General features: G+C 35.0%; 1 protein-coding gene across 2 annotated transcripts in view; it reads left to right on the plus strand.

Annotated features, from left to right (window-relative positions):
• The first annotated feature begins 4,937 nt into the window (after nucleotides 1–4,937).
• The window catches only part of CPZ (carboxypeptidase Z), a 283,985-nt gene continuing 265,969 nt past the window's right edge, over nucleotides 4,938–22,953 (plus strand). For both annotated transcript variants that reach the window (XM_053704179.1, XM_053704180.1), the window contains exons 1-2: nucleotides 4,938–5,101; nucleotides 20,213–20,239. In XM_053704179.1, coding sequence (XP_053560154.1) covers nucleotides 5,008–5,101; nucleotides 20,213–20,239 — 121 coding nt within the window. In that variant the 5' untranslated portion in view covers nucleotides 4,938–5,007. The remainder of the gene's footprint in view (nucleotides 5,102–20,212; nucleotides 20,240–22,953) is intronic.

Below are 22,953 nucleotides of genomic sequence, written 5' to 3' on the forward strand. Positions count from 1 at the left end.
GCAGGGATAAAGATAGGAGACGCCGCTGGGATGAAGATAGAAGATGCAGTCTGGATAGATGAAGACCTTGCCATTTGAATGAAGACTTCTCGTCGTCTGGATGTCCAGACTTCAGAAACTTTAAGTGGATTGTCGGGGGCTAGTGTTAGGTTTTTTTTTTGGATGGTTTTGTTTTTTTAGATTAGGGTTTGTGCTTTTTTAAAATAGCTAAATGCCCTTATCAGGGCAATGCAAAAGAGCTAAATGCCCTTTTAAGGGCAATGCCCATACAAATGCCCTTTTCTGGGCAATGGGTATCTTAGGATTTTGTTAGAGTTAGGTTTTTTTATTTTGGGGGGTTGGTTGGGTAATGGGTTTTACTGTTTTGGGGTCTTTGTATTTTTTTTACAGGTAAAAGAGATGATTTCTTTAGGGCAATGCCCTACAAAAGGCCCTTTTAAGGGCTATTGGAGGTTTATTGTAAGCTATGGGGTTTTTTATTTTGGGGGGGATTTTTTATTTTTATAGGGCTATTAGATGAGGTGTAATTGTTTTTATTTTGGATAATTTCGTAATTTAGTGTTTGTTATTTTTTGTAATTTTAGATTTTTTTTAGTAGTGTTTTTTTAGTAGTGTTAGTTTATTTAATGTGAAATTTAGTTTATTTAATTGGTAGCTATTTTAATTTTAGTATAATAGTTATGTTAGGTTAATTGTTAGTTTAAACTTAGTTTTTTTAGTGTCAAGTTTTTATTTATTTTAAAATAGGGATATTGTAATTTTAATTTCAAGTTACGGGGTTGTTAGGTTTAGGGGTTAATAGTTTAATTTGTTTTTTGCAATGTGGGGGACTAGCGGTTAAGGGGTTAATAGGTTTATTTAGTGGCTGTGATGTGGGAGGCCAGAGGTTTAGGCTTGAATAACGTTATTTAGTGGCGGCAATATTGGGGGAATGGCGGAATAGGGGTTAATATCTTTATTATAGTGTCAGCGATGGGGTGTGGGGGAATAGGGGTTAATAACTTTATTATAGTGGTGGCAATGTCGGGGAGTGGCGGAATAGGGGTTAATAACTTTTATTAGTGGCGGCAATGTCGGGAGCGGCAGATTAGCGGTTAATAAATTTAATTTAGTGTTTGCAATGCAGGAGGGTGGTGGAATAGGGGTTAATAGGCAGTTTATGGATGTTAGTATACTTTGTAACATTTTAGTTATGAGTTTTGTGTAACAATTTTGTTGCACAAAACTCATTACTTCTGGTCTCAGATGGCGGAACGGATCGTGTCAGTATAGGCTGGAACCCAAGCATTTTAGCCTCACCGCACAACCTGTAATACCAGCGCTATGGAAATCCCATGCAAAAATGTAATTTTTTTCCTCCAATCATGGCTTTCCCCCCAGGGGAGTCATTGCCTGAGGCCATGCCATGATTGAAGGAAGCCGGATTAGTCATTGATGACGTGTGAAGAGACGATCTCCAGGTGGGGGAAGCTGCTCTGGCTGTGAAAAAAAACAAAGGTAAGTTTTTAATCAAAACAGCTGCTTTCTAAACTTTGATGAATGAAAGTGCCCCTGTTTTTAACAGTATTTTTTAAAAACGGGCTTTCATTCATCAAAGTTTACCTTCAATTTAAAGTGCAAATTCTCATACATTTTATACTCTGCAGTTGTTAAAAAAAAGTAAATGAAAACACATTAAGGGAAAAACAATTTTTCAGTATACTGTCCCTTTAAAAGTCACATACAAAATGTGTAAAGATTAATACTAAATGTTTCATGCTTAATATCAAATAGTGTAGTAAAAAAATAGTAAGAAGACATATATAGGGTGTGGTTATTAATTAGTTAAATTAATTTTTAATTTATACTACAATGAATTAAAAAAGGTGGGTGCTGTTATGTTAAGATCTAAACAACACAATGCCAAGGGGCATTTGCCCCTTCCCCCTTTCCTGACACCAGTGCAGACGGCTGTTAAATGTGAGTGTTCAATGTTTATTTGGAGAAACAAAAGATCTAAAAAAATGAGAATTACATTGAAATCATAACATTTGTTGAATATGCATTTATTTGTAAAAATGGTTCTAAGCTATCCCAGGTTTTGTGACGTCTCTTACTGTTCACTTGACCAGAACAAATACAGCAGTAGGTCAGGTGCACATTCCATCTTGTGTGGCATGCCAGTGTGACTTGTAGCCTGTGGTGAATCTTTCAATAAACAGTTTTATGGATGCATGTGCAATCACAATATGTTGCGCATTAACAAATTTTGGAAGCTCTGTTACACATTTCAAAAACAATTTTATGTCCATCTAAAGGGACAGTCTAGGGTAAAAATAAAATGTTCTGTGAACATTATAATTTTAAAACACATTTTTCTTCTTTTACCATGTGTTTAGAGGGCTCAAATACAATCAGAGTTGGACTTCTGGAACATCACTATTTTGTACTAGATGAGGCTATGGTCAGTGCCTAGAATTATATACATGTTTTTTTTGCTCACAGTATTGTCATCTGGAGTGCCTCACAAGCACAGCTTTAACTGTGTATATAACACCTTTGCAGTTGCTAAAAACAAATAAAGGAGTGTGTTTAACTTATAGTTGCTGTAAGAGATGTGACCATTTGATGGTGGTCTGCACTTTGAAGACTAGGATAGATTGGTTACCATAACAAAGAACAAACCACTTAAAACAAAGCACTGTTGTTTTTGCAAGGCCTTGTGACATAAACCTTTATTTACATTAAAAGGGACATTAATCTAAAATTGTATCCCTCATAAATGACTATATTATAAGTGGTATGCTAACTGTTGTGAGTGAGCGATATCAGCTTTTTGTGCACTACAGAAATAGCGCACGTATTAGAATTTGTAAGTAAATGTGATTGCAAGAGTGCATCGGGTTAGCATGACTGAAAATCTTGTGTAAAGGGTAGTGCATTCAAAAAGTTGCACCAAACACAACATAAATACATTTAAAATTACAGTTACACTCATATAAACACTATCTGATAAAAATTAGTCACATAAATATTAATAAAAAAAGGTATAAGGGTTAAAATGTGAATGTATTTGACAAGGTCTTTGACTGCATGTTCTTCACATACAGGAAAATGTTATTTCTTTGTAAACACACACATATATATAAAACCTATATATATATATACACCTATATCTTTTGGGTAGCATATCCGTCTAACAATATAGATGCGATATCTGGAGGAGCTTGTTTAAATCTGCTGCAAATTGGCCAGGGCAGAGAAATAAAAATATTCAAGAGGAACTTAAAGGATTGGCCCCCGGCCTTTAAAACAATAATTTTAAAACTTTTATTTTGCATTTAGATCTATTGCAATGTAAAAGCATAAAGGAACAAATTACTACTGCCAGCAGTCACATCATCAATATCTACATCAAGCACTAGTAACACAGTTCCATTGGCAGCCATACATACCCATGCCATAACACTACCTGTCCTTCATGTTTCACAGATAAAGTGGCATGCTTGGAGCCGTTCAGTCCCTTTTCCCCACACTTCTTTTCCCATGATTCTGGTACAGGTTGATCTTTGTTTAATCAAATCTTCACTTTAAAGCTATATTCATTAAATAAAAATCTACAATTTTATATATATATATATATATATATATATATATATATATATATATATATATATATATATATATATATATATATATATATATATATATATATATATATATATATATATATCTAACATCTAAAATAGTTTTAACTTTATGAAAGTCTAAATATTTATGACCTTACTGTATGTGTGAAGCTACCAATCACCAGCTACCTCCCTGTTGTACACTGATGCTCCTGAACCTACATAGGACTATGCGTTCCCAAAAGGATCCCAAGATAATTTGATAACTGAAGTAAACTTAAAAGTCTCTTAAAATTGCATGTTCTGTGTGAATTATAAATGTCTAATTTTGACATTCATATTTATTTAACGTAAGAGGCAAAAATGAACACAATATATGTGTGTTTTATGTATGTTTTTGTCTACAAGTTTTAATTATTTTTTTCTTATAATATTTTGTTAAAGATTGAATACATTTGTAGATTACAAACTCTATATCCATTTTATGTATGTCTACTTTTATTACAACTTTTTGTACAAAAATTTGTAGCCATTTATAAATAATAACAAAACAACAGCCCTAATAATAATAATAATGATAATAATAATAATAATTAAAATTGAAACATTGGAAAATGTATCTGATCCCTATGTATTTTCTCTGGGGCTTAAATTCAGAATAAATTTGCTAATTGCTTCTCTCTTTCTTTTGCTCACAGGAATCCGTTATATGTTGCATTTAGTGTTGGGGGGATAGCATTTCAGCCTGTAAAAAAAAAGTAATGGTGGATAATTCTGCTTTCTATAAAACTTTACCTATAACATTCTACAAATAAATATGCAATATTTGGGTCTGTCTCCTGCTGTATCTATGTTTCCATAAGCTCAGTATATAAAGAGTGTTCTACATTTAACAAACATAACATAACTCTACAGAAATGAGAGGGTTACATTACATCCACAGAAAGAATGTATATGCATTTTTGTGGTATTGTGGCTACTTCTTGTAAACATAACATTTCACATCTTGTACTGCATTAAATATGGGTTCATGTAAAGAAATAAGCATTACAGGGATTTTATTATTTCCCCAAAAACGTTGTTCTTTAATTCATTCATTTTAAGGAAATTTACCTTCCACAATAAAAGTACATAACCTAAGAATGTATAATGATTGAAACAATGCGCACATTTCCCTGAGGATAATATACAAAGTAATAAAAGAATGAAGCTACATATCGTTTTTCCAAGCACAACTTGCAATTGTAACATGACCTGAGGGATGTGTTTATTGTAACACGTGAGCAAATTGGTTGCCTGGAAAGAAAGTTTCTAGAGTTCATACAGTAACAATTTGAGCAGGCAGTGTGCTCTGTCTGCTGTGCCACATCAGTGCATTTGCTCCAAACAAAGAGAAGTCATGCTACTTCTGCATTTACTCGGGGGGCTCTGCATTCTCACTAAGGAATTGGTTCATGGATCTCCCAACTGCCCCCCAGGGGATCAAGCACTCGGTAAGTACTTATAATACATTGACTTAATTCACTGGATGCCATACTTTGTATCCAATTAGATTAGCTATCCATTGCTGCATTCATATAAATACCTTTTACATGTTTATAACAAAAGTGTGACAGTTCATTAATAAATATGTTCTTATGTAATTTAAAATATATATATATATATATATAAGATTAGCAAGTGTATTATATAGTTAATAAAAAAATAAATTAAAAAAAGCTTTTCATAAGATTTATACATACTAAATCTTACCACTTAAGCAACTGATCACTGGATAAATTAAGTACTATGGACACACTGCAATAAGTACAGTAAGGGAGTTTGTCTTTTTCTATCATAGTCAGAAAGTTGCTGCTAACTAGGACGCATTTGTTAAACAATATCACACTTCAACTTAAAAAAAACGGTTTAAATAAATGTTTTTTTTTTATTTGCTTACTCTGATTGATGAGCTCAGTTCCTTTAAAATACTGAAAATGTGTCAAATCATAAGTTCCTTTTAAAAATTATCATGTTATTTGACATTTTTTAATCAATACATTAACCAATAAATCCATACAAGTCTACTCTATGGTTAATGCAAAACTGGGTTGTTTTATATGTAATTCTGTGTTTTATTTGATTTTATTCACATGATTTAGCAAATTATTTTATGCCCATGGTAGTTAATGTTAAGTGACATGAAAAAGTTTTACTTAGTTAAATACTTTAAACTAAAATTGTCAAATAGTACAAATGTTAGAAAAAATACAGCTGGACAACTGAGTGCCATAAATATCTGTTTGTATGGTTGTTGATAGTTTACTTAATAGCTAAGCCTCTATTCAGAAAGCTTGCATCTGTTAGAACTTGCCTTGTTGTCCAATTGGAATGTGAAGTATAAAGTGTTGGAAAATCAAACCTTTAACCTTAAATAATAACAGAACGTCTAAAAAAAATGAGATACACAAAATATGCAAATAGGCAAAACTAATATGAACTGAGATGTAAACAATTTGTCATTGTATTGTAAAAAATGTAATTACTACAGGAATATCTAAAAAGGAACTCACATATTAAAGGGGCGTTAAACTAAACAATATCTATCACACTTACAAAAGAGTTCTGTTTAAAGGGATATTCTAGTGTGATGCTCTATTTTGTAAAGCAATGCTCAAATGCTATATTTTGTAAAGCATTTTATTTTTAAACACATTATTTTATTTTACTTTGTGTTTAATCCTTGTGATTCTGTGCCTTTCAAGATGAGGATATAGCTGTTAAGCAAATGAGAAGCAGGCACATATGCATTTACTCCAATCACTGCACATCTGGAGTAAAATGGGGGTGTTCTAAGAGGGCATTATGTTTTTAAACAAACTATTTTATTTAATTTGTGCCACTCTAGATGAGGATACAGCTGGTGAGCAATTGGGAAGCAGGGATATGTGTGTATGCTTAAATCACTGGCTATATGCTCACCTGGTGTAGAACTGGGGTTGATAACCACAAACATAAATATGTTCTTTTTTTAAGCACAGGAACATCCAATAGAGATTCAGTAATATTTGTTAAAATTAAGTTATTGTCCTTTTAAAGGGACATGAAACCCACATTTTTCTTTTATGATTCAGGTAGAGCATACCTTTAAAAAAAAAGTTTTTCATTCTATTTCTATTATCTCATTTGTTTTTTTCTCTTCGTAACCTTTGTTGGAAAGTATACCGTTATAGGCTCAGAAGCTGCTCATTGGTGGCTGCCCATATATGCTTCTTGTCATTGGCTTTCAGCTAGCTCACAGTAGTGCATTACTGCTTCTTCAACAAAGGATACCAAGAGAATAAAGCAAATTAAATAGAAATCGATTGGAAAGTTGTTTAAATTGCATGCTCTATCTGAATCATGAAAGAAGAAATTTGAGTTTCGTGTCCCTTTAAAGTGGGCTATGCCTTATCATCACTAAACAATTTTCACGTATTGCACAATTACTTGTTGCGCAAAATATTGGCTGCTTCAGATGAAGCCACATGTTTAAAGATGTTGAATTTGAAAAACAACATTGATTGTGTTTACTCATAAAAATGTTCTGTCAGCAGATGAAATTCGGAAGTTCACTTTAGTCTGTGGAGGCTTAATTAATGCTCAGGATAGCTTTTATACCCCAGGCATTCTTTAAATCCTTTACCTTATTGGTCTCTAACCTTTTTTTTTACTGGGAGGCTTTTCCTAGTGTTCTCTACTCTACCCTTTCTGTAATAACATGCTTTTATAGATTGCCTCTTAATGAGCTGCCTATAACTTTAATTCATGCTTTATCAGGTATTTTTTATTTAGGGCTACATTACAAGTGGAGTGCTATCGTTTGCGCCATAGCGATAAGGGGTATATCACGAGGGTTTGCACTCATCCGGCTTACCACTGGTATTACAAGTTGAAAGTAAACGCAATCACGTGAGCGCAATCATGATGTATACTAGAATGATTACCGCAATTTCAGAGCAGTGGTTAACTGTTTAGCAAAAATAAAAAGTTGCACAAAACATTTCAAAATACATTACAAAGTACATATATATAAATTTACCTAACATCTTACCTTACCACTATCCTTCACCCATCCTGCAAAGTCCTAAACCCTAAACTAACAAAACTTGCCTCTTTATTTTTAAAGGAGAATCTAAATACCAATTTTAATGTCTGTACCATCTTTGGTTTTTGAGCTATAGGTATCCTCCTAAATCACCCCCCCCCCCCCCCCCCGCATTTTCACCCCCCTTAAGTGGATTTTTGAGAAATGGTAAAACACGTTTCTTTATTTTTAAAGGAGTATCTAAATATCAATTTTCACGTCTGTAACATCTTCAGTTTTGAGACATAGGTATCCTCATGAAAAAATTCAATGTAAACACATGCATATATACATATGCATACATTAGACACATATATATATATATATATATATATATATATATATATATATATACTGTATATTTTTTATATATATATATATATATATATATATATATATATATATATATATATATATACACTCATTACTTTCCCTAACATTTTACCTTAGCACTATCCTTCACCTATCCTGCACCTATCCTGCAAAGCCCTAAACCCTAAACGAACAAAACTTGCCTTAAAGGGACACTGTAGCCAAAAAAATTATTTTGTGATTCAGATAGAGCATGCAATTTTAAGCAACTTTCTAATTTACTCCTATTATCAAATTGTCTTCATTTTCTTGGTATGTTTATTTGAAAAGCAAGAATGTAAGTTTAGATGCCGTCCCATTTTAGGTGAACAACCTGGGTTGTCCTTGCTTATTGGACAGCACCTTTAAACAAGTGCTGTCCATGGTTCTGAACCCACAATTTGCTGGCTAACTGACCCTCACACCCCGAACTACCCCTAAAACCAAAAACAAAGAAAAAAAAACAGAACAAAACTATTTAAAAAAATAAAAAAAATAAAAAAAATAAACATTAAATCTATTTTTTCCATTTTGTAATCTTCCAAAGGCCTTCAGAATCGAATTCCCCATATTTCTTTCTATCACAACAAAATATGTAAATTGCCTTCCACGGATCAAACTAAGACATTGCCACAAAAAAATATCAAAATGAAATGTAATCCTCCTTAAACTCTCTTGATACAACAACAGTTACATCATCCATAAAACCAATCATCTCAAAACACCTTCCACTACTATCTGGCACATCCACACCCTTAACAAAACAATCATTTCTAAGCATACTCAGCAATGGTTCAATCACACAAATAAAAACATATGGAGACAGCAGACAACCCTGATGCACATCAGACCCAATAACCACTTAATCAGTAAAATAAAAACATTCACTACAAACTTACTCGTAGGGCTCCATTTATTAAGCAGCGGGTGCTGCTTTGGATCCCCATAGTTTCAGGTCCGTCTGAAACGGAAGTTAAGAAGCAATGGTCGTAAGACTGAAATCATCCCTATCCAATATGATCAGAATGATTGACTGCCCCTGCTAGCGGCCGATTGGCTGCCACTGAGCAGGGGACGGCATTCCAAAGCATACATAACCATTAAACATCCCTCAAACAAACCAAAATCTCAGCAATCTTCTTCCCAGTACCCACTTGCTCCTCACCAAGCATTCCATCGATCACATCTCTTAACCTATTAGAAATTACCTTAGCAATGATCTTATAATATATATTAAGTAACGCTATAGGTCTCCGATTCTATCCTCTTTCTTATACTGTATAACAAAACAACAAAAACTTCTCTTATTGATAAATACATATTGCCATTCTCTAAAATCCAGTTACAAACATCAAAAACATCCTCTTTAATCAAATCGCAAAAAGCAACATAAAATGAAACAGTCAAACCATTATCCCCAGGTGATTTTCCTTTCTTCATCCCATTAAATACCACCACAGATCTCTTTCCAAATCAATACAATCATCCTCAGTCAATCTATTTTCAATCCTCCTGAAAAAAGCCTCATCAACACACATATTCTTACCACCCTCTTGATACAAATTATTATAGAACTTACAAACACACCCAAAACCTTACCACTGACTTCTCTACCTTCCATATCCATAACACTCATCATATTCTCTTGAAAAAAATCCTAATACACTACTCACCTTTTTCTTTTTCCTCTATACTTGAACGCATAATAATGCCTCTACACTTCACATCCATACACTTTTTAATCACTTCTTTTGCTTCTTCCAGTTCATCACTCACTTCCAAACCTGATTCACTTAAATCTTTCAAATATTTTAATCTCACTTGCCACCTTTTATATTCCTAATATTTCTTACACACTTTCTCACAACTCCTTAGAATAAAAATTTTCTTAGATTCAAATTTAACACATTCCCACCAATCCAAAATAGAAATACATTTCTACTTCTTACTCCTCATCCATACAAACCTTTTTACATAATTTTGTTTAACACATTCATCCTCCAACAACTCATTATTTAACTTATGTACCCCTTTACCATACTCCACATACTCATCAATACTCACTGCACATTCAATACTTTAGTGATCCATGAAAGGCATTCTTGTCAAAACAAAATCATCAACCAAAACATGTCTAGAAAGAAAAGCAAAATCAATAAGCGATTTGAAATTCCCACACTCACTAAAAAAAGTAAAACTTTTATTAGAAGAATGACTAAATCTAAATGCATCTCTCAACCCAAAATATCTTAAAATATATAACAAATCTTTACCAGACTTATCTAAAGTATGTTCCCCTGGACCGTCCCTATCACCAACAACTAAAATACAATTGAAATCCCCCCCAACTAAAGTAGGTTCCCTCCTGCAAAGAAAAAAACTAAGCTTCTCAAATAACTCAATCCCCTTATTCTTATTAGGAGAAGCATAAACATTGAAAATACAAAAAACCTTACCACAAAAAAAAATCCCCATAATCACATGCCCAACCCTTGGAATCTTAAAACTATCCCCTCTAAACAAAATACCCATCCCATCATTACAATACTTACTAAAGGACCAAACAGCAGGACCAGTATCCCACCCAGCCTCCTTAAAAGGAGCAGATAACCCACACTCTTGCAAACAGATGGCTAGATTTAGAGTTTTGCGTTAGCCGCCCGCTGGTATTTAGAGTCAGGCAGGAAAGGGTCTAACGCTCACTTTCAAGCCACGACTTTTCCATACCGCAGATCCCCTTACGCCAATTGGGTATCCTATATTTTCAATGGGATCTTCCTAACGCTGGTATTTAGAGTCTTGGCTGAAGTGAGCGGTAGACCCTCTACCGACAAGACTCCTACCGCCCATGGAAAGGCTATAGTTAAGAGCTTTATGGGCTAACGCCGGTATATAAAGCTCTTAACTACAGTGCTCTAAAGAACACTTAACACCCATAAACTACCTATGTACCCCTAAACCGAGGCCCCACATCGCCACCACTATAATAAATATTTTTAACCCCTAATCTGCCGACCGCACATCGCCGCCACCTACATTATCCCTATGAACCCCTAATCTGCTACCCCTAACATCGCCGACCCCTACATAGTATTTATTAACCCCCTAATCTGCCCCCCCCTAATCTGCCGACCGGACCTCGCCGCTACTATAATAAATGTATTAACCCCTAAAGCTAAGTCTAACCCTAACCCTAACACCACCCTAAGTTAAATATAATTTTAATCTAACAAAATAAATTAACTCTTATTAACTAAAGTCTTCCTATTTAAAATAAATACTTACCTGTAAAATAAACCCTAACATAGCTACAATATAACAAATAATTATATTGTAGCTATTTTAGGATTTATATTTATTTTACAGGCAACTTTGTATTTATTTTAACTAGGTACAATAGCTATTAAATAGTTAACTATTTAATAGCTACCTAGTTAAAATAACTACAAAATTACCTGTTAAATAAATCCTAACCTAAGTTACAATTAAGCCTAACACTACACTATCATTACATTAATTAAATAAATTACCTACAATTACATAAAATGAAATACAATAAAATAAACTATACTATAATACAAACCCCCCCCACTAAATTACAAAAAATAAAAAAGAATTACAAGCAGTTTAAACTAATTACACCTAATCTAAGCCCCCTAATAAAATAAAAAATCCCCCCAAAATAAAAAATTCCCTACCCTATTCTAAAATACAAAACTAATCAGCTCTTTTATCAGCCCTTAAAAGGGCTTTTTGCGGGGCATTACCCCAAAGTAATCAGCTCTTTTACCTGAAAATAAAAATAAAATACCCCCCCCACCATTACAACCCACCACCGAGACACCTCTACTCTAAACCACTCAAACCCCCCTTAAATAAACCTATCGCTAACCCCCTGAAGATCATCCTACCTTGAGTCGTCTTCACCCAGCTGAGCCGAATTCTTCATCCAAGGTGCGCAGAGGAGGTCCTTGATCCGGTAGAAGTCTTCATCCAAGCGGCTAAGAAGAGGTCCTCCATCCGGTAGAAGTGTTCATCCAGGCGGCATCTTCAATCTTCATCCATCTGGAGCGGAGCCATCTTCAACGGAGCTGACGCGGAGCCATCCTCTTCAACCGACGGACTAATGACGAATGAAGGTTCCTTTAAGGGACGTCATCCAAGATGGCATCCCTTCAATTCCGATTGGCTGATAGAATTCTATCAGCCAATCGGAATTAAGGTAGAAAAAATCTGATTGGCTGATGCAATCAGCCAATCAGATTGAAGTTCAATCCGATTGGCTGATCCAATCAGCCAATCGTATTGAACTTGCATTCTATTGGCTGATCGGAACAGCCAATAGAATGCGAGTTCAATAAGAAGCAACTTATTTTTTTCCCAGTAGACTTAGATGTCTATCTTTTGTGGGCTTTACAGGCTGAAAGTCCTGGGGATACCCACTTCTGGTTCTTCAGCAATCACTCCAACAGTATTCATAAACTCTTCAACAGCTGATTTGTTTAGAAAAGGAATATCACTAATATAAAAAGCAGAGTCCGACAAAATACCAGGATCCTCAGAGTCCCTAGCTTCAGAACTCTTAAACTCTTCAATTTTACTAGAAGAGTTCCTTTCCTCTGGAACTTTCTTTCTCTTCAAGGATTTTTGACCCACATCCATAGGTTCACCTTCTCTAGGTCAACAACAGGCAGACAACAGGAACTAGTTTTCTGGAACCTCTAATTCTTCATTATTAGACAAAAGACAACTTAACTTGTCCTCTGTCACAGCAGCTGGAACTCCTTCGGAAGAAGGAACAAGTAGCTCAGGCACATCTCTTAAGCTTTGATCTGTAACAGTCACGGGATCAGGAACATGACCAGCCAGAACATCAGCCAAGGTAGCCTTCTTTACTAAAAGCTTAGGACATGACCTAGCCAAATGGTCAAAAGCTCCACACAACTAACACTTTTGTGCTTCCAGGCAATCTGCAGATCTGTGACCTACACCACCATAATTTCTTCAAATCAGTTCCACAGGGCACTCATCTTTAGAATGACCAAAACATAAACATTTTCAAACATAGGTAGGCATAAATGGGTAAAAGAGAAAATTGTATTTCCTCCAACTGAGAAGGTTTGGGAAGGATGATGGACCCCACCATAAAATGTTCATTCTTTTGAAACTCAACCCAATACCTCCTCTTTCCATTAAAAGTCCTGCAATGATTTTTTTAATTTTCAGCTTGAGAGTTTTAAATACAGAATTTTTGTAGACCCAAAATAATCTGAGAGTCTGGCACAAAAGGCTTATACATATGTAATTTAACCGGAACCCTCTTCGGCTTCTCTCTTTTAGTCTTCACCACAACTGTTATCCCATCCATTCTGGGACATGAGACAACATCCAAACTTTTCAAACCGCACAATTCAAAATCTTTCTTGTAAAAAGTCACATCAAAGTGTCCTTGCTGGGGAAAAGGTTGCACACAAAACAAATTGTCTCTGTGAAATGCCATCACCTTCTCCAACACCACAGTCTGCACATGGGCAAGACCAACCACTTTCCTCTTATTGTCTGCTACATACAGCCGTACTATATTTTTGATGTCCCAGGCTAGCAGGCAGCTCATGCTAGATGAAGATACTGCAAGGCCAAGATGATTGGGGCCACTGGCCAAAGCTCTTACAACTATAGGGACTGCTGCTCGCCCAGTAGCAGCATGCACCTAATCCCGAAGGGAATGAGTGCAAGGCTCAGGTGCAGCTCATCAGTATAAAAACCTTCTTCTGGACAGGTTTCAAGTTTTTTTACTCTCATCAGCAGAAGGTAGCTTTAACTTGCTGCTTGGTGAAGCTTCTATCAAGAGAATTGGTAACAATGTATACAGAGTACTTCTTGGGTTAAGCAAGTGGGGCTATTTGCCTAGATCTGCTAAATTTCGATTCAATAATTCTCTCTCTCTCTCTCTCTCTCTCTCTCTCTCTCTCTCAAGTCATATATATATATATATATATATATATATATATATATATATATATATATATATATACCATGTCCCTTTTTAACCCTTTTGAAAACATTTTTATGAATTTACATTTTATATTTTTTAATAAAAATGTGTATATATGAGTGTAATACTCTATTTTAATGTGGTTTACATGAGTTTTGTGACACTTTTTCAATCTTTTTTTCACCCTTACACTTTACTTTAAGTCTTGGTTGTGCTAATTCTTCTAGCGCTATTTGGGCTTTCTCTCAAGTGCAACTTTCAACTTGTAATATAAGCGCTATTAAGCACAGTTGGGATATCTATTAAATAAGTGTGCTAGAGCAATATTGGCCCCGTTAAACCTTTCTGATAAATCTGATTTTCCATGGAATTGTAATATCAAACTGCATGCAAATTTTGGCGCAGCATAACAATACTACTTATCTCATCCCGAATTACCATTAGTGCACCACTTGTAATTAGACATGTGAGCCACTAAAAAATTAGTTTAGTTTTGATTAGTTAAATAAATAATTTAGTTTCACCAAATAAGTTTAGTTAAGTTTTTTAAAATTTTGTTTCGGCAAATTAGTTAAGTTAATAGTTTTTTCAGATCCGTTTTTTTTTTCGGATCCATTCTTTATTCATATGCATTATTCTATTCTGAAGTATAGAATAGAATAATGCATATGAATAAAGAATGGATCTGAAAAAAAAACGATTTAATTTAACATAACTAATTTGCTGGCGTTTGATAAAACAAAATTATCTAAAACCGCCGCCGCCAACGCCACCCACATCACCGACACTAAATAAAGCTATTAACACCTAAACCGCCGCCCCCCCCACATCACAAACTCTACCTAAACCTATTAACCCCTAAACAGCATACCCCACATCGCCGACACTAACTAAATCACTAATAAAGATATCAACCCCTAAACCACCATTCCCCGACATCACTGACACTAACTAAACCTATTAACCTCTAAAGCACACCCCTCCACATTGCCAACACTACCTAAAACTATTAACCCCTTAACCGCACCCCCCCATATCACCGACACTAACTAAATCACTAATATTAACCCCTAAACCGCTGTTCTCCGACATAAACCTATTTACCCCTAAACTGCACCCCCCCACATTGCCAACACTACCTAAACCTATTAACCCCTAAACCGAACCCTTCCCTACATCGCCAACACTAACTAAACCTATTAACCCCTAAACCGTAGTTCCCAAACATCACAAACACTAACTAAACATATTAACCTCTAAACCGCCATTCCCAAACATCGGCGACACTAACTAAACCTATTAACCCCTAAACCGCCATTCCCAAACATCGCCAACACTAACTAAAGCTATTAACCCCTAAACCGCCGTTCCCAAACATCGCCAACACTAACTAAACCTATTAACCCCTAAATGCCGGCCCCCACATCGCAACAATCTAAATTAAACTATATTAACCCCTAAACCTAACACCCCCTAACTTAAACATAATTAAAATAGACCTAAATTAAAGTTACAATTATTAACTAACTACCTATTTAAAAATAAATATAAACTTACCTGTGAACTAAAAATAAAACCTATGCTAGCTACAATATAACTATTTACTAACTACCTAGTTAAAATAAATACAAACTTACCTGTGAAATAAAAATAAAATGTTTACACTAATAAAACCTAACATTACTAAAAATAAAAAAACCTAAGATTACTAAAATTTTTTAACTAAAATTACAAAAAATAAAAAACTACCATTACTGTGGGGCGGAGCCAGCTACAGAGGAGACAAGACGTACTTATCATGAACTCCTGTAATAAATAAAAAAAAAAAATCAACATTTAGCTTACTGGAGAACATAATTTATACCTCCTAACTAATTTCATGACCTGCATTCATAAAGGAGGACAGCAACCCTTTGTAAAAAAAAAAAAAGTGTAAAGAGGAGAAGCGACTAACGAAGCCTTAAGCAGTCAACTACAACAACGGCTGAGGACTATTCCTTGTGGTTTGACCACGAGGAAGAGATAGCTGCCGGTCTCACAGCTATATTGTAACCCATACAGATCCCCTATCTAAATATGGCAGATTTCTGTGAACAGGCCCTTGAATGTCTAGCCAAATTTAGGAGAGGATGGATTGCTGTTTTCATGATCTACAGTTTACAATTAGAGATCGGTCTGGAGTGGAGGACAGATTAATACCTAAAATGGCGGCGGACATGAATAACACTGACCATCCCAGTTTAGTTCTACGGCACCAACCTCAGAGCCTAAACCATCGCAGTCTCACACGGAGTGTATTACATCCCTCACAGAGCCGATTAACACTCTGCGACTGCCAAATACCCCAATTACGCATGCTATCAGTGCTCAATTCATCCGAGGTAACAGCACTACAAGCAAGATGGCGGCTGACTTTGCGCAACAAGAGGAAGCCTGAGAGAGTAAACAACCCCTATACATAACTGAGATGTCAGCTGTGCAGAGATTTAACCCTGATACACCCACACATAAGAACCGGGTTGAAGCGCTCAGTTCCTTCTCCACTATCCTGGATGTCAGTTTGAGTGAGGATCTGTACACAGCTACCTTTGGGTACGGCAAGGCCGGCTTTGCGTTGAGTGACAACACAACCAGATCCCCGAGTGGCAGAAGACAAGGAAATGCACGATCTACCACTGCAAGAGTTGTGAGACAGCCTCCTGTAAAATATGGATCATTCACCAACATAAGCAACTTGATCCGACGGCCAGATTCTGTTTTTCACATGTGGCATGTATTCTCCAGATTCGCTTGGACCTTGATGGACTCTGCTCATGATCTGGCCCATTTGCAAAATTGGAGAGTGAGTTCCTTCCTTGACCGCCATACCACCCTGAGGTCTGGAGTGGGGTAGATAGGAACTGGAGACTCTATTACAAAGCCCCAAAACTGACATAGGTTTCACTTACAGGGCTATGTTTTTTATCTCCTATTATCAGGGTCTGTTTAATATCAGCCTAACCTTTCCCCAATGTATTAGAAAGCAGATAAATATAACTGGCCATCTCTCTTTAACTTGGATGTAATAACTCTCTATGGGACATATTAGTTAGACGCTGCATTGTTTATTATTTTTATTTTTTTTCTCATGTTCCAATACCTTTAAGTAATAAGTCGGCTTCTTATATGACTCTCTCATGTTAGTATGCCCTCGTTAGCCCACTATATACCCCATTTTCACTCATTGTACCTCTGACTACAATATTTAAATTTCCTGACCCCGACAATGTGTATATATGTAGTTCCTCCTTTATTAGCACCTACTAACACCAGGTCACCCGTCGACTCTCCCTTATTAGAGGCTGTGGAATAATAAGCTCCTATGAAGTCACTTACAATGATAGCTCAGATAAGACAGGCAAACATAGTTTATGCCCATAATATTAATATTTACTTCAGATAGTGAGACAACTATCAATCTGCTGATGCTCTGTCATACCCTCTCTTGACATATTTTACCTGCTGCAATATTATCCTTATGATTAGAAGTCCCAAATACTAGTAAATGTTTCCCTTTCAAGGTCCTATTGTTTAAGCTGATCCTTGTCTTGATATTGGAAACCCCATCCCCACATACCCCCCCTGACATAGGCTATATAATTTATTGTAAGGCAATCTCTGGTGCTCTTTTCTTTTTGTTATCACAGTTATTATGTATCCTGAAGCATGTCATATATGATTGTTCCTCATATAATCTTGAATGCCACCTACCCTACTGTTTTATATATTGGATGTTGTGCTATTGTATGTTTCACCATAGAGATTTATATGTACTTACTAGAGGAATCTAATAGTCTATAATCCAGGCACCTTGGTCTACCGATAATCACTGCTTGTTTATAGTAACAAGCCTAATACAGTGCCTCCAGTTTATAGGTTCAGCAGGTGTATGGTAACACATCTTATATAGTGCCCTCTAGTATATAGGTACAGCTTGTGATAGATTAATACAGAGCTCTTCACTACTGTTTTCCGTTTGCACTAGAGAGATATTCTGTAGTTCTGTTGAGTTACCTCTGTTGAAATGTAACCAGTTTGATACTGTTTACCCTGTGTTTTACATTTATGTTAGTCTGATGGACATGATATTGAGGCCCCTACGGAACATTGTTTGAGCCCTTGATGAAGCATATACTCCCAATAGAATTCAGTTTAATGTGGGCTCAGTCACTGTTATTATTATCTTTGCACTAGGCAATGGGCACTTCTATAATTTATTAAGAACTGTAGCTGGATAATTCTAATAATTACCTAGGACCATATACTCCTTTCCCTTAACTTATGGTCTATCATTACCATGATCTATGATCTCCCCAACTGAGACTCTGAAAAGCCTACTCTTGCCCTTATTTAAACCTAGCACAACAGTCTTTGTCCTACGGTTGGTGGCCGAGTCTGTGTGATAGGACAAGTAAATTCCTTCACAGGATTAATTCATATAGGCTAAGGAGTGACTAATGTGTTTGTTTTATATCCGTTATATGGAGCTAACTGTACCCATTTTTCAAGATCTTATATTTTATTTAAGCAGTTACATTGGGTAGTTTTATTAGCAGTACATACTTATCTCTGGTGATATACTAAGCTTTCTCCCCACTTAGCCATGATAAGCTCCTATCATATTAGCCCATTGATAACAATGTGTATGCCATAGCTCCCTACTACTTTGTAACAATCTTTATGAGTACGTGCCCCTCTGTAGATAGGATTCCTATGGTTACTACATTCAATTATACGCAGTGACTGATCGTTAGGCTACCCCCCTTGACTATATATCACTTGTTGTGTACTGATGCCCTTGGTTTAATAGTTGTGTCTACTAATATGCTAGACTTAACTGTGGTCTCCCAGTATTTATTTGTCAATGACCCTGGATAGTCTGTTGTACCTTAGTCACCCATGCCACTCATATTATTTGCCCTCATATTGCTCCTACTTAGTTTCCTATTAATTTACTGACATACCTTAGTTGGCTCCGCCCCTCCCTCCCTCCCTTCCCCTTCACCCCTCTCTAATACGAGTGGCTCTCACCCGCTGCATTCCATCCCCACATGCTATGGTCCAAGAGTGACCGAAACATAAGCCATACCCCCTTGTTACGCTATGATTAACTTAGATTGTACAGAGGTTTTCTTCTGTCGCTTTGGGGTACATATACTACATATTAAATTATAAAAGTGAAGTTCAATTCTGATCCATCCATGCCTTCTCTTATGCTCTATTGGAATAAGATATGATATAGTAACCTGTACTTAACTTGGATGTAATTACCTGCCTCTGGACGAATTATGTTTGTTTCTCTCTTGTTTGTTCATCTAACAACTTCAATAAAAAAAAAAAAAAAAAACATTACAAAAAATAACAAACGAAATTATCCAAAACAATAAATATTATTTCTATTCTAATACCCCTTTTAAAAAAAAAAAACACCCCGAAGTAAAAAAAACATAATCTATAATAAACTACCAAGGGCCCTTAAAAGGGTATTCTGCTCTTTTTCGGCCCAATAAAAATAAAAAATGCCTAATCTAAAAAACAAAAAACACCCCAAAAATAAAAATAAAAACTTTACAAAAAATAACAAACGAAATTATCCAAAATAATACAAATTATTCCTATTCTATTACCCCGTTAAAAAAACCCACCCCGAAATAAAAATCCCTTATCTATAATAGTGCTCTTTTAAATTTAAATGGATAACATTCTTGCAAAACCGCTGCCATATTGTGCTCTAGAAATGGGCAGACTCCTAAGTCACTGCTTTAAAAAAAAAAAGATACCAAGAAAACAAAGAAAATTTGATATTAAATGGTAAATTAGAAAGTTGTTTCAAATCTTATGCTGTATCTGAATAATGGGTTTCATATCCTTTTGTTTTACATCGAGAAAAAAGTTTTCAAAGTACTCCTTTTATCAGATTTGCTTTATGAGTAGGATTATAGGAGCTCAGTAGCGTACACGTGTCTTTTGCAGTGCTTGTAACAATGGCTATAACAGTAAAACATTGCTGCTTTACAAACCAGTTTGCATCTGTTTGTGAATGTGTTTGTGTGTCTGTGTTCAGCTCTACAGATCAAATAATAATAATAATACATCTCTTTTTTTATTCTATAGGACGATGCAGACCTTCTGATTCAAAAGGTAACTACTGTTTACATTTTAAAATAATAAAAAGTAGTGATAAAATTTAGTTTTATTCCTATAAAGTTGAAATGATTATTATTATAATATTTACAAAACCATGTTATCTATTAATTATCTTTCACATTCATTAATAAGTAAGTCACAGCAAAACACCAACTACCTGCGTTATGAGGGTCCATTTTTAGCATTTTACTTTTTCCTTACACATTTATCAGCTACTGGCAAACAAATAATAATAAATGTTTCCATGGAAACCCTCTTGGGTTTATCTCATAGTCTCTATAAAAATATCAAATAAAGGCCGTTAAGAAGGGCACTGCAAGTTCTAACTTTCTCATACAGCTTTTTATTTAAAGTTATATTTATTATTTACAATGGAAAATATCTCAATGTGTCTCGGCCTCTAAAATCAACAGTTTACAATCCTTTTACCCACATCTTTTATTACATTTTAGCAACAGATTCTGTGCATTTTTACTTCCAAACATTATTCTTCAAATTATAAAATATAACCTCTTGTGCTAGCATTTCTATTTATTTGAAATATGCTTTAAATGGAACTTTGTTCAGACAGTTGATGTATTTAAGGTGTTTGGCTCACCACATATTTTAGCCCTCAGTGTTTACACCTTGACATAATAATGTAGTTCAAGGGTTTTTCAAATGAACCATACATCATTTTTGGAACTCAACTGTAGAAAAATTATTCTGGAGATGTAATATGGGTAATCCATAGTAAAGCTTTATCTGTAAATCTGGCATTATAACTTATTGATTTCTCATAATAGTTATTTCTCTGTGTAGTATAGGATTTTATATTCTTCACTCTGACTTCATTAGACTATCTATCAATCAATCAATCAATCAATTTATCAATCTATCTATCTATCTATCTATCTATCTATCTATCTATCTATCTATCTATCTATCTATCTTCTGTCAATCCATCAATATATCTAACAATCTAGCTTTCTTCTATCTATCTATCTATCTATCTATCTATCTATCTATCTATCTATCTATCTATCTATCTATCTATCATCTATCTATCATAGACAAAACGGTGAAAGAATTGCTTGGTTGAAGAAATTAGACTATCGATCAATCAGTCAATCAATCAATTAATCTATATATCTATCTACCTTCTAACAATCTATCTATGTATCTATCTATCTATCTATCTATCTATCTATCTATCTATCTATCTATCTATCTAGCTATAGTTTATCTTCTATGTATCTATTTATCTGTCATAGTCAAAACGGTTAAAGGATTGCTTGGTTGAAGACATTATAAGATAAATATTATTAGGAAAGAAATAAACAGCTAGAGTTTGTATCATAAGCAGAGTATCTAACTGATTTACAAGCTTATTTGAATAAGTGAGCTTTCAGTGAGTATTTATATTGTTTTATTTTGTTTTAGAGTCCAATAAAAGGGTTTCATAGAACATGGGTAATGTCATGTTGTATAGGCATGGGAGGATGTTACTATAGGAAAGGAATAGCTAATGTGAAAAGAACATGTAACTCTGACCACTGTTTAAGACAACAGGTGAAGGATTATTATGATGCAGAAATGTGACAGAGGAAACACCCTCAAAGACTGAACTTTATTTCATTATTTACTGCAGTATAGCAATGAAAAAAAATCATAAATCCTTGATACACTATATGACCAAAAGTATGTGGACACCTAACCACCACACCTATATGACCTCATTGGACATTCCATTCCAAAATCATGGACATTAATAAGGAGATGCCCCCACCCCTTTGCAGCTGTAACAGCCACTACTCCTCTGGAAGGGATTTCCACAAGAAGTGTGTTGCAATCTGTGCCCATTCAACCAAAATAGAATTTGTGAGATCAGGCACTGATGTTGAACGAGAAGGTTTGGCTCGAAATTTGCATTCAAATTCATCCTGAAGGTGTTCTGTGGGGTTGAAGCCAGGCACTGTGCAGGCCACATGAGTACCTACATACAAAACTTGTCAAACCATGTCTTCATGGACCTTGGTTTGTGCACAGGGGCACAATCATACTGCAACAAGAAAGTGTCTTTTCCAAACTGTTGCCACAAAGCTGGAACCCAGTTACCTAAATATCTTTGTATCTGTTAGCATTAAGATGACCCTTCACTGGAACTAAGGGGCCTAACCCAAACCCTAAAAAACAACCCAATACCATTATCCCTCCTCCACCAAACATTACAGTAGGCTAGATCTTTCCAAACTTTCTTGTCGGTGACACACTTTTTAGACATGCATCATTTTGTGACACAGTAATTTCATTGTACAAGCAAACCAGAGGTTAAACTAATTTGTTATAAGAGATACGGACACATAAATACATTTTTTAATAATAAAATGTATTTACGAGTAATAGTATGTAAGTATGTGCAAGAATTAAAAAAAGTTTTATAACACCAATAACTACTTACCATTTTAATGGAATGTATGAGGTTGATGGTATGAACACAGTTTCTGAATATTTGGTGGAATATTAGATAAAGACAATCTCATTTTGTCATCAAGCATTTTTAAGCTTCCGCGTTTCAGTGTCTTTAAGTTTGTCATCGTTGAAAAGGATACTTCACAATTGTATATAGTAGAAATCTGCATAATAATTTATAATACTTTTTTTAGCTATGTTTGGATGCTTTTTTGAAAGAGCCAAGTAAAAATTAAAAATAAATGGCAGAAATCAAA

Source organism: Bombina bombina, chromosome 2 (assembly GCF_027579735.1).
Source record: "Bombina bombina isolate aBomBom1 chromosome 2, aBomBom1.pri, whole genome shotgun sequence".
Lineage (NCBI taxonomy): Eukaryota > Metazoa > Chordata > Amphibia > Anura > Bombinatoridae > Bombina > Bombina bombina.